Below are 13833 nucleotides of genomic sequence, written 5' to 3' on the forward strand. Positions count from 1 at the left end.
AAGCGACAAATAAGGCAGATTGATAACTAATATATAAATTGACTAAAGGTAAAAAAAAAAAGCATGGCTTATTATTCAATTGTCTCAGAATTTGTTAATTAAATGAATGCTTGGAATCCAAGCACAGAGCATCACCTGGTCCTTGATGTCTGGACAGTTTATGTGGCAAGTACTTCAAGTACAAAAAGAGCCTGAAAAACTCAGCCCCACATAAATCTTGAGGCTTTTTCCAGAGGACATGAGAGAGGGAGTTGTAGGGAGGGCAGTGGATACAAAATGACTTAAGTTCTTTCACTCACTCCATTTTTTCATTTGGTCATGCAATAAAAATTTGTTGAGCACCTTCTACGTGTCAGGCACTGTGTTAAGCCCTGGTCTATGGAACCACTAGGTCCAAGGCTTTTTCTGGATGAACTGGAACTTCATTTCCTCCTGTAAATCTTTGCTTCCAATGACTTCCCTCTAAATGTGATAAAACCAAGCGTCCTCTGAGATGCTGTGGCCCTGGTGCAGATGGCATGACGCCCTGTCTGATCTGGATAAGAGCCCCTTGGTTTTCAGTAGGGGGCATTTCTGAAGCACCTGCTTGGTTCTGTAGCTTTGCTCGGCCACTCGCTCAATGTGGCAGGGAGTTGCCGAGAAGAATTAGGGAATCCCTTATCCTGGAATTTGGCACATCTAGATACATTTTTGCCTTGAGTTTGAAAGCTGATCTTGGCCTCTGTATTAGTTTCTTATTGCTGTTTAACAGATTACCATACACTTAGTGGCTTTTTATCATTATTTTTTTTTTTGGCTGTGCTGCGTGGCTTGTGCAATATTAGTTCCCCGACCAGGGATTGAACCTGGGCCCCTGGAGTGAAAGTGCTGAGTCCTAACCACTGGGCCACCAGAGAATTCCCCCCTTAGTGGATTTTTTTTTTTTAATACATTTATTTATTTATGGCTGCGTTGGGTCTTCGTTGCTGTGCACGGGCTTTCTCTAGTTGCAGCAAGGGGGGGCTACTCTTTGTTGCAGTGTGCGGGCTTCTCATTGCAGTGGCTTCTCTTTTTGCAGAGCACAGGCTCCAGGTACACAGGCTTCAGTAGTTGTGGCTTGTGGGCTCTAGAGTGCAGGCTCAGTAGTTGTGGTGCACGAGTTTTGTTGCTCCGTGGCATGTGGGATCTTCCCAAACTGGGGCTCGAACCCATGTCCCCTGCATTGGCAGGCGGATTCTTAACAACTGCGCCACCAGGGAAGTGCCCTTAGTGGCTTTAAATGATACAAATTTGTTATTTTACAGTGCTGGAGATCAGAAGTTTGAAATGGGTCTCACAGGGCTAAAATCAAGGTGTTACAGGGCTTTCTGGAGGCTCTAGGGAAGAATCTGTTCCTTTGCTTTTTCCAGTTTCTAGAGGCTGCCTGCGTTCCTTGGCCTGTGACCCCTTCCTCCATCTTGAAAGCCAGCAACATTGGGCTGAGTCCTTCTCATGCTGGTTCTCTCTTTTGATTCCGTCTTCCCCTTTTGATTCCGTCTTCCCCTTTTAAGGATCCCTGCGATTATACTGGGCCTGCCCTGATAATCCAGGATAACCGCCTTGTTTTAAGGCCATCTGGTTAGTAATCTTAATTCCACTTGCAACCTTAATTTCCCTTTGCCATATAACCTAGTATATTCATAAGTTCCAGCAATTAGGTTGTAGACATCTTTGGGGGGCCATTATTCTGCCTACCACAGCTTCTTTAAGTTTTTTTTTCTAGTTTTCTGGTTCCTGTTCGTAATTTCTCAAATTATGCCTGTGAAGTTGGTTCATAAATTTCACATCTCATTGGATTAACTGAAGTACTGTGGGAGGCCGCAGGCCTGCTTAGGTTACCAAAAAGCTCACTCAGGGTTAAATCTATTCACTCATTTCCAACATGTAGAATAATAAGTTAAGTGGAAAAAAGCAAGGTATTAGAAAGAATGTATAGTACAACTACAATCCCATTAAAGTTTATTTTATAAATGTATAATCATGGTGGAAAGACTGGAAGAAAATACATTAAAATTCTAATAACAACAGTATTAGGGTGTTGGGCATAAGATTACAGATAGTTTTTTCTTCTCTCTTTTTTTATGGAATCAAAATTTCAGTAAAATAGATTATATTATAAATGGAAAACACGTTAAAAATTAATGTATTTTATTGCACCCACCGCCCTTGCATACATTCTCCATATTTTTCTATTCCTTCTCCAACATTATCCTGAACCTCTAACCACCAAAATTACTCTAAAACATAAAAGGAGGCAGAAGGGAGCCAGGAAGGGAGTTTCTGGAACAGGGAAATAAACGATAGCAGGAGGCTGGCTGCCAATGGTTCCAGACTTCTCAGGCCTGCCTTGGCTTTGCTAATCAACCCCAGCTTTTGGTTCTTCTGAAATGAGTAATTAGTGTGCACAGAGGGGTCTCTTATCCACACTCCACCGGGAATGCTTCCTCTAACGAGGGACTAGCTCTGGCCCGCCAGCTCCCTGGTGCTCCCCCGGCCTCCATGTGCAGAGGGGCAAAGGGGCGCCCATGCATCTGTCCGCAGCCCCACACTGGCTGTCATGGCCACCCCACCTCGGTCCTGGCAGGCAAGGGTTTTCAGAAGGTGGAAGGAGCCCATGTGTGCAGTACTCCTGCCCAGCAGATACGCAGTGGCAGGATGCCAGTGTCCCCAGGAAGACAAGAAATGCCCAGATCGCCAGCTGTCATCGTACCACAGAGGGTGGGCACCCTTTGTGTGCAGGAGTCAACAGAGAGGTAAAGAGAGAAATCCAGCTCTCCCAGGGCTGGCAGGCAAAGCCCTCTGTAGTTTGACCCCACCCACTTCTCCAGGTAAGAGCCACACCTGTCTAATTACTCTGACTTTGCCCACTCTCCCCCCTGGGCTTTCACTGACCTATGCCTAGAGGGCTGTGCTCCATTTATTTCTTACCACAAGGCTCAGCTCAGATTCTACCTCCTCCACGACGCCACTCTAGATTTTCCTAGTAGGAAGCAATCACAGTCTCTAGCATCTTTATACTTTGACAGCATATTAATAAATTATAGTCTAGTTCCTCTCATGGGCTGCCTTGTATCAGGTATCACAGGAGCACAAATCTGCCTACCTGACCACATTGTACACCCAGCCCTACTGGGTAGAGGTTATGACCTCCCACCGCCACACCCTGGCAACTAATATGTTCATCTAACAACCATCTGTTGAGAATTTGCCATGTGTCAGGCAATGTTCAAGGCACTGAGTATTTAATAACTATTCAAGATGTTAGCTTAATGGAATAGAAATCCCCCAAATGTCTGTGCTTTCCTGCTGACCACCTGTACCTTGAGCTGCCCACTCCAGTCAGAAGTCCTTCTCTCCGGAGGAGCATAGCTGGTGTCTCTTGCCCCTTGGTCAGGCTTGCCGGAGTTAGTGTGCCCTGGCAAAGGCCAAGCCTTATTAGAGCAGAGGGTAACCACCATTGTTGTTGCACCTGTGCAGGTGTGCCTGGAGCCAGACTTGGGGCTGCCAGGTGAGTGCAGCCAGAGTTGAGGTGAGGGTGAGGTGGGAGGGGAGAGATGTGTGTCCACTTGCAGCTGTGCCTGAAAAGTCTTCTCAGCCCCAGCCTGACTTTAATCAGCCTCGTGTAAACACTGCCACTTTCAGCTAGCTCTTTTCTCTGCAGGTTTAATTTCTGAGAGTCTGTACAAATGATACTATCTCTCCCACATATCTTTGGTGGCCATATGTTCCTGAGTATCAAGCCATTAAGAAGAGAATCATAAAGTGGTCTGAATTTTCCCATAGTTGCAATGTTGTAACAGGGTTTGATTCTCAACCAAACCATTTAGCATCAAAGATTTGACCAGCCATATGTCACAAAAGCAAAGAAGATACAACAACTAGAAATGAAAACAGAAAAAATTAAGCTTCAGTTTCTTTAAGAGCTCAGTCTGCTTCAGTCTGAATCCTGGCTCCATTACTTACTAGCTGTGTGGCTTTGGGGAAATTACTTGACCCATCTGTGCCTCAGTTTCTTTATCTGTGAAATAAGAATGATAAAAGTACATACCCTGCCTGCAAAAATAAATGAAGTTGGATCCTTACCTTGCATCATAGACAAAAGTTAACTCAAAGTAGAATAGACTTAAGAGCTAAAACTATAAAACTCTTAGAAGAAGACGCAGGGGAAAAGCTTCACAACATTGGATTTGGTGATGATTTCTTGGATATGACACCAAAAGAATAGGCAACAGAAGAAAAAATAGATAAATTGGACTTCATGAAAATGTAAAGCTTGGGACTTCCCTGGCAGTCAGTGGTTAAGACTCCGTGCTTCCACTGCAGGGGACACGGATTCAATCCCTGGTGGGGGAAGTAAGATCCTGCATGCCACGTGGCCAAAAAAAAAAAGAAAGAAAGAAAGAAAATGTAAAACTTTTGTGCATCAAAGGACACTAGCAGGAGTGAAAAGGCAACCCACAGAATGGGAGAAATTATTTGCAAATCATATATATCTGATAAGGGATTAATATGCAGAATGTATAAAGAACCCTTACAACTCAAAAACAAAAAAACAAAACCTGATTTTAAAATGGGCAAAGGACTCGGATAGACAGTTTTCCAAAGAAGAGACACAAATGGCCAATAAGCACATGAAAAGATGCTAAATATTACTTGTTACTAAGGTATGCAAATCAAAACCACAATGAGATACTGCTTCACACCCATTAAGATAGCTATTATTAAAAAAAACCCACAGAAAATACAAGTGTTGTTGAAGATTTGTAGAAATTGAAACCCTTGGGCATTGCTAATGGGAATGTAAAATGATGCAGCGACTATGGAAAACAGTACGGCGCTTCCTCAAAAAACAAAAAATAGAATTACATATGATCCAGCAATTCTACTTTGGGTATATACTCAAAAGAATTAAAAGCAGGGACATGGACAGGTATTTGTACATCCAGGTTTATAGCAGCATTATTCACAATAGCCAAAACGTGGAAGCAATTTGTGTCCATCAACTGATGAATGAATAAACAAAAAGTGGTATATATACGTAGTGAATCATTATTCAGCTTTAAAAAGAAAGGAAATTCTGATACATGCTACAATATGAACGAACCTTGAAGACATTATGCTAAATGAAATAAACCAATTACAAAATACTGAAAGGATGACTATTATTTCACTCATATGAGGTACTTACAGTGGTCAAATTCATAGACACAAAAAGTAGAATGATGGAAAATAGGGAATTACTGTTTAATGTGTAGAGAGTTTCAGTTTTGCTAGATGAAAAAGTTTTAGAGATGGATGGTGGTAATGGTTGTATAACAATGTGAATGTACTTAACTGTCACTCAACTATATACTTAAAATTGATTAAAATGGTAAATTTTATGTATATTTTACAACAATAAAAAGTACACATAAAGTTGTTGTGAGGATTAAATGAGATAGTAAGTATAAAGTGCTTAGAATGGTGATGGGTACAATAGTATTACTTAAGTGTTAGACTATTACTTAAGTTTTAGCCGTTATTATAAATATTCTCTATCTAGTGGTTATACAAGGGAACCAATGGATGAAATACATAAAGCCAAGCCTACTGGATCATATATATGGCTTACTTGAACATGTTACCTAACAACCCAGATTGGTTTTAATGAAAATCTGATTTGTGTAATAAAGGATTTTAAGGGATGTGTTGGAAGACCAAGATCCCTTTAAAAAAATACTGTTAAAGCAGGAGAGATGTTTCTTTTCCCTGGAGCATGTGGAATCTTCAAAATTAGGCCCTCTAGGGACTAAAAGTGGGGCTTTGGACTCAATTGTCCAGGCTCCAATTCTAGCTCCACCACTTAGATGTATAATTTTGGGGAAGTTAATTAATTTCAAACCCCCATTTTTCCTACTACAAAATGGAAGTAATGGTGGCACCCAGCTCATTAGCTTGTGCAGATTGGGTGTGGTTATAGAGATTAAATGCCTGGCCCACACCAAGCACTCACAAGTGTTAGCTATTACTGACAATACCTTTGACCTCATCATTACGGATGACCATGATTCTCTCCCGATCTTTCCTACTTCTAGGTTTATTAAAGGCTCTAAGTACAACTGCTCAGGAGCTGCTCAGATGGAGCACACTTGGCAGAATGAGTGCAGTCAAGCCACTCTTTCTCCCCTTGCTGCTTTGGTACCTCCTAGAACCTTGCTGACAGCCATCAGAGCACTTCATAGGGACACCATCAAACCAGTAGCAGGTAATTGATTAGGACTTGCAAAGGGAACTTTGTCTTCCTGATCTTTGGCTGAAAGGATAATTTATTATTCTTCCTATTTTTCTATATCTTTCTATTTTGTATAATGAGCTGATGTTATGATTAGAGTGGAAAAATAAACTTTATTCAAAAAACATAACTTATCACAATATTACTTGATAAAATAGTAGTCTGAAAGTGCCTTCATGGCTTGCATATTGACTGAAAACACCAACTAAAGAGTTAAGCACCTTGAGTACTGAGATGTGGGGAGAGATTAGGCAGTATGGAATCAGTGGAACAAGGTTGGCAATACTCTTAAATGTAATCACACTTATAAGGGAGATGGCAGATGCAATACAATCTCGGTTGAAACCAGCTATTGTAAACTGAATCCTGTTCATGCTTCAATGGGATAAAGAAATGGGATGCTCTATGAACTGAATTTTTAAAACATATTATTTCGAATACATTATTTAATCAATGTACCATGTTGGACATGTAAAAAATATCACCGGATTTGCAAAATTTTAAAAATATAAGAATAAGAAATACGAAAACAACGTGAGAATCGTTTAAAATTTCCAATGATTTGAGAGGTACTTGAGGTCTCTCTGCTATGCTTCAAAAGCATCGTTATGAGTATCATTTAGATACTACCCCAAATGATGGTTATTTAGATTTCATAGCTATTTGATTTTTAAATATGTGATGGGAAGCTGGACGAATTAGAGGCCTCAAGAAGAATGGTTTTAATTTTGGGAATGTTTGTACCGTATTTCCTTCTGTTCTAAAAAAAAACAAACAAGCAACACATCTGTGTGTATCTAGAAGTGTAAGAACTCTGACGTCTAATCGCTCGATTTAGCGCATTTATCTTTGCTCATTAGGAAGTTAGGCCATCAAGAAAGTTAAAGAGTAGGTGTGTATTGAGCTATAAAATGAAACCCAGATGGACTGCCACATGCATGTCATTAGATCCATATGTAGAACTGGAGATGGTGTGAGATGTTTTAAAAATTTAATTTACCTTCCTGCGACAGCCTTGATTGTCACAGGTCTGAGTGGAGCCAGCGTTGTGTAGGTTTCCTGATTCACAGTTTAGCCAGGAGAGATCCTTCTGTGAGCAGCGCTACTTTATTGGTTACCCAACCTCCCTTTTATTCCCCTCCCCACTTTGGCTCTTTTACTTTGAGTGTGGTGTTTTTAACTCTTGGACTATACTATTTGGACGAAGAAATACTGATCCCGAGGAACAGATGGTGTGGTTCTTGCGGGGCTCAGTTTACAGCTCTATTCTGTTTCCCACCTGGCTCTCTAGGGTTAACCTGGCCTTCCCTTTCATTGTCTACCTCCTTCAAAGTCATAGTTCTGTTTTGTTTTTCTGGTTTTTTTGGAGAGGTAAGAAGTGGATTTACTTAGAGAGAAACACTCCATAGACAGACTGTGGGCCATCTCAGAAGGCGAGAGGCACGGAAATATGGCATGGTTAGTTTTTATGGGCTGGGTAATTTCATAGGCTGATGAGGGGAAGGATTACTTCCACTATCAATATTTTGGGGAAGGGGCGGAGATTTCTAGGAATGGGGCCACCACCCACTTTTTGATCTTTGATGGTCGGCCTCAGAACTGTCATGGTGCTGGTGGGTATGTCACTTAGACAAATTTTTTATTTTAAAAATTCCATGACTTGAAAAAAATAATGTTTGGTGAAAAGACATGTATGAATAAAAATATGACTTATAGTCCCATCACCCATGGTTAAATTTTGATGCGTATCCTCCTTCTTGTATAACTAATTTTTAAAACTTGGGATTATATTCGAGAGGTGATGTTTTGTACACTGTCTAGTTTCGAATTCTGGTGTAATTATCTATGTGGCTGTATAAATCTTGAGTGAATTACTTGAACTCTCTGTGCTTTAATTTCCTTACCTTTAAAATGGAATAATAATAGTACCTACCCCTACAATTGATAGAAAGCATATTGAGTTATGCAATGGAAAGCACTTAGAACAGTGGCAGGAACATAGTAAATACTCAAAAAATGTTAATGAACTTTGCTATTTTTAATATGAATACTATTTTATAACCTGCTTTAAAAAAATACACTATATTTTCTCATGTAATTCATGAGTAATACATGATTTTATTGCCTGACCCCAAATCCATTGTATGACTGTACTTTATTTAATCACTGTCCCATTGTTGGACATTTATTATTTTCAATGTTTTGTATGGCAATAAATAACCCTGTAGTAAACATTCTTGTGTGTAAATCTTTGGCCACATCTCTGATTATTTCCTAAGGCAACTTCCTAAAAGTAGAATGCTAAATCAAAGAGTATTAGCCCTTTTTAGGTTTTTGCCAAAATGCCCTCCAGAAATGTCATGTGAATTTGTACTCCTAATGTATGAGACATCTCATTTCCCCATAGCCGTCCCAGCACTGGATATTATGATTTTAAAAGTTTCTTGCCAGGCTATAGTTTTCATAATCAGATGGTGCTCTGTAGTTTCCAAAGCTCTCCTCTTCTGAGGTGTTCATTGTCTTTTTTTTATCAATTTATTTATTTATTATTTTTGGCTGTGTTGGGTCTTTGTTTCTGCGTGCGGGCTTTTTCTAGTTGTGGCGAGTGGGGTCTACTCTGTTGTGGTGCGTGGGCTTCTCACTGCGGTGGCTTCTCTTGTTGTGGAGCACGGGCTCTAGGCGTGCGGGCTTCAGTAGTTGTGGCACGCAGGCTCAGTAGTTGTGGCTCGCAGGCTCTAGAGCGCAGGCTCAGTAGTTGTGGCGCACGGGTTTAGCTGCTCTGCGGCACGTGGGATCTTCCCAGACCAGGGCTCGAACCCATGTCCCCTGCATTGGTAGGCAGATTCTTAACCACTGTGCCACCAGGGAAGCCCGTGTTCATTGTATTTAATTCCAAATCCCTCTTGAGTTTTTTTCCTCCTATTTTAATGTACCACGTCCTCTAATCTTAAATTCCTGCCTTATTACTATTCCAGACTTTTTCTTTCCTTTCTGATTTCCTCACACCATTTCCCTTCTACTCATTTGGAGTGAGACTACAGTGTTCTGTTTGTACAGTTCCATGTTGTAAATCTGGTAGCTAGATACCTCAGGAAGACAGGAACTTTTTTTTCATGGAGCCCAAGTCTGACTAAAATTGAAGCCATCCCCAAACAGACTCATCTACTTTATAAAGTAATAAGATCACTGTTGCCTGGAATATTGAAGCCCTATAGACAAGCATCTGAAAGCTGTGGAGGGTATTCTTGCTCTGGGCAGTAAGTCAGCCTACATTATCAGCGTCCAGACCGGAAAACAGAAACCACTCTAAATATTTAAGCATAGAAGGAATTTAATTCAGGTAATCGGTTACACAAGTGAATAGAGAGCTCAGAAGCCAAAAAGATGTTGAGGCAACACTGAGATTAGTAACATCAGGAAGCCAGTCTGACCCCTAGGTGAAAGGGCAGAGTGAGGAGCTGGCAGGGTCACCTGGAGGAACCTAGAGCTACAACGGCCCTGCTTGTCTGTTGGGAGCTGGGCCACAGAGGTGATACGGGTGCTTCTCACCACTACAGGTAGAATGGGAGGGGAGAAATACCCGGGCATTTTTCTTCTCCCTCTCCAATCTCCTTCCAGTGTCTTCCAATGGCAAATTCAATTAGAAGCCAGTTGACACAGATGTTTGTGGAATTACATGCAGCCTGTGGTCAACCCCACCGTGATGCAGAGTAGAGTAAGGTAAGGGTGAGGAGTGGATGTGAGGGCAAACACGCCAAGGCCTTCCAAGTCCACGGACAATAGGGTGGAGTGCAAAGCATGCTGGCCCTGGAGAGTAGGCAGTCTTGGGTTTGAATCCTGGCTCTGTCATTAACTAGCTCTGAGACCCTGGCCAAACCACTTAACTCCTCCGAGCCTCATTTTCCTCATCTACAAAAGGGGGCAAGAAAAACTATATCTCACAGGTCATTGTGAAGATTTAGTGAAATAATAGCTGTAATATAATGCTAAGCATTCAACAATGATTGGTTTCCTTTCATCCAAGAATTTATGATTTTTAATACAAAGAGCAATTGGGCATTTGGTCAAGGTCATTAAGCTTCTTTGTATTTTGAAAGAAGGAAAAGGAGCAGAGGAACTTTCCTTTTGGAAACTCTGCCTTGGTGGGGTAGGTGATAAATTGCTCAATAATGATACTGGGGGATGATCTAAAAAACATTGACGGTATCATGCATGATCGATTCATTCATTTCACAAACATTTATGGGTACTCACTTTTTTCTGGAAACTAAGATTTAGATGTGGTTCCTGCCCTCAAGGAGATGGTAACCATTGACAAAGAGATGAATTGCAATGTATGATGGTATGGGAATGCTCACAGAGGAGGGAGTGATGGGATAGCTCTGTCTAGGGAAGTGGGAGAAGCTTCAGTGGGCGATGACATTGGAGTTGTGTTTTGAAGGATGAATAGGAGTTTTCCAGATGTAGAAGCATGTGCAAAAGTGTAGAGTCACAAAAGGGCATGGGATGTTAGTGGAACGGTAAGCTCTTCACATGGGTGGGGCCTTGAGGGGTCCATAGTCATGGCGGTGGCTAGAACAAGTTGCAGATATGGCTAGAAATGGAAGAGAAAGCCAGTGCCTGAAGCGCTTGGTACAAGAAGTTAACGACTTTATCCTGTGGGGAATGAGAAGCCAGCAGAGACTTTTAAACTAGGGAGTCACCCACCATCTATAAGCTAGAATTTCACGAAGTGACACATTGTCCCAGCCTCTCTCATGGCCTCAACTAGGGCTGATGCATGTCCATTATATAAAGCAGGGGCCATGTACACATCTCATAAGACATTAGAGCATATGAATCAGAGAAATGAGAACAGGGGTTTCCCCTTAATATTAAATTCAGAGTGGAAAAAGTCATTAACTTATCCTGCAGATGCTGAAGGGCTCAAGGTAAATATTTTAAACGTTCTCCTCATTTCCACAAAGCCAAGAACATCAGAGGTGTGATGATGATGCTTGTGGCTATGAGACAGAACTTCAAGGATTCCGATGAAATGTGTGCTAGCCCAGATCTGTCTGAATGCTGAAAAGGACTTTGTGTCATTCTAATGGAAAGGAAAACACAAAATGATAATAATATAGCCCTTTATGCTTTTCAGAGCCCTTTCACATAGATTATTTCATTTAAGCCTCATGACAATTGTGTACTGTGAGTACAATCCCATTTTAGAGATGAAGAAATGGAAGTCTGAGGGTTTCATACCTTCCTAGGGTCTGCAAAGAAGTTATACCCAAAGCTGCAACTGGATTTCTAGAGACACAGACCAGGGCCTTCCCTGAACCCTGGACAGTGCTCTGCCTACCTGTCTCCTTCCGTACGCCAGGATGGCTTCTTTGAGGTCCTGAAGTGTGTGCAGTTCAAGATCCAGCCTCTTCCTGTGGCCTTTGGGGCAGTAGGGGCCTTTACTCCTCTCTTTGGGGGTCAGTGCTGATATGGCTAAGCCTTCCGAGTAGAGGATCAGGGCGCCCTTTCTAGTGCTGAATGTTTTAGGAAGAAAGAGGCTCCACATGTGCTGGTCGGCATTGCCCTCATCCTGCGGTTTGCTGACCAGGATATAATCTTCTGGGGACTTCCAGTTCAAGTAATCCTGCAATGGAAAGAAACCTCCTTGATTGGTCCACAGTGGAAGGCCCTTTTATAGGAAATACTGCTTGGGTAGGTGTTTGGCATGTTTTTAGTGACTGGTTTTCTCTGAATTGCTCACATGGTGTCACAGAATACATTCACGCTTCTTAGCAACTGTTTTTGTTCTCTGCCTCTCAGAGTTAGCAGAACCTAGGGCACGATTCTATTTTACCCTATATAACTTTCAGGAGAGCCATTTATGCCTGGAGGCTTAAATAGGGTAGAGTGTAGCTTCCAGGCCAGTTAAAATTTCCTGGTATGCAAGTAAGTCGTCAGAATTACCAAGGGCAGCAGATAACTTTGAAATTAGACCTGGACCGGCTGGCAGTTTAAATAGGAGAAAACCATTCCAGCCCATCACTTCAGCTGTACACAGGGAGAATTTCCATACATTCTAGATGCTGTGTAACGTTACCTAATTTGGCTGTTTAAGAGCCTATAAAGTAGTTACGTATCTTGTAAGTAAGTAAATGCCATTGGCCACAGAGGTCCTTTGAAAATTTATATGTCTTTTAATACAGTGAAAGTGAAATATCATGACAAACTACAAAAACAGAGGAAATCTCTGTGTGATCCAAAATTTTTCAAAGTACCCCCAGTGGATTTCTTATTCCTGGCAGGATTCAATGAAATAAAATTCCAGTACAACAAGGGACTTTTGCTACCTCTTTAAAATGTTCTAAACTGAAAAATTTGTTTGCCTATATTACATGTGAGTCCTGGGGGTTGAATTCCAGAAGGTTCAAGGAAGCCATTGAATTGGCACGAATATTTCAGCATTTCAACCACAGAGCATGATGTCTAAAAACCAAACAGCCATCAGCTTGCCTAGAACACAGGTGGAAATTCTGGTCTTGTACCAAACCACCCAATTTCTAGACAATCTGGAATCTCCTGCAGTCTAAAGCAAATGAGGCTGTAAGTCAGTGTGTGAGGGGGAGGACGAGGGCCCCAGTGGCAATCTCTGTGTGTCAAGCAAACTATCTTATTTTCTCGAATTTAAGAAAAGGAGGGACAATCTTCCAGTGACCCCCACCACTGGACCAACAAAACAAACCAAAACACACAGGGCTCAGCCCCAAATGAAAAAATAGAACATTCCTCCTCCACCCCCAAAATATGCTTTTATTCAGCTGTAAGACTCACCTCTGGTTCAAAATAGACTTCTAACTTCTGTTTGTTCTGGACCAACTTCCCGTGTCCCCGGCTCAGGAGAGAGAGGGTGAACATATTTTCCCTCTGACCACCCTTCTCAAGGGCAGTTCATCTTGGTTTTGAAGGCTGAAAACTGGTCACACCTCAAGATTTCCTGAGCTCAGCAGTGAGCCCAAGAAGACCACAAACACTGGGCCTTTTATTAAATGCATTTTCCCCTCATACAGCAGCTTCTTAATAACAACCAGTCACACAGTTTAGACAGTGTGTGTCTTTGTCGGGAGAAAAAATAAACCGCAAACCCAGACTCCTCAAGCCCTGGATTGTCTACTCTCTGGGCAACCTCTCTCTCCCCTTCGCCTGTGCCCTTGTTGTCCCCTGGTCCTGTTGCTCTGTTACCGGCCGTGCACCTCGGCAGATCTGGGCCACAGCACCATCCTTCTCCTTGTGAGCGGAGGTTGTTTCCTGGTTGCTATGGCAGCACAGGGAAGTGAAGTCCCTTAAGCCGGACTAGGCAAGTCAGGGACTTCGGAGGACAGGGTTCACACCCTGCGGGGAGGGAGGGTCAAATGGACATCGAAGAGACCAGGCTCAGATTTCAAGTCCTGATTTCGGGATTGGGAGGGTGGGTATGTTGGGATATTTTTTCTGTTATATTATAGTATTGGTCTTGCTTTTAGAGAGCGTCTCCCCCTTCTCCTGATACGCGAGCCTTTCACTGT

The 13833-nt window shown here is 42.0% G+C and overlaps 1 protein-coding gene across 1 annotated transcript in view; it reads right to left on the minus strand.

Annotated features, from left to right (window-relative positions):
- Window positions 1-13232, minus strand: part of KIAA2012 (KIAA2012 ortholog) — a 110267-nt gene extending 97035 nt beyond the window's left edge. The window contains 2 exon segments of the mRNA XM_027123866.1: window positions 11634-11918; window positions 13103-13232. Of these exon segments, the coding sequence (XP_026979667.1) occupies window positions 11634-11918; window positions 13103-13186 (369 nt within the window). The 5' untranslated portion in view covers window positions 13187-13232.
- Between the last annotated feature and the right edge of the window lie 601 nt (window positions 13233-13833).

Source organism: Aethalodelphis obliquidens, unplaced genomic scaffold (genome assembly GCF_003676395.1).
Source record: "Aethalodelphis obliquidens isolate GAN/ISIS:26980383/991018 unplaced genomic scaffold, ASM367639v1 scaffold2, whole genome shotgun sequence".
Taxonomy (NCBI): domain Eukaryota; kingdom Metazoa; phylum Chordata; class Mammalia; order Artiodactyla; family Delphinidae; genus Aethalodelphis; species Aethalodelphis obliquidens.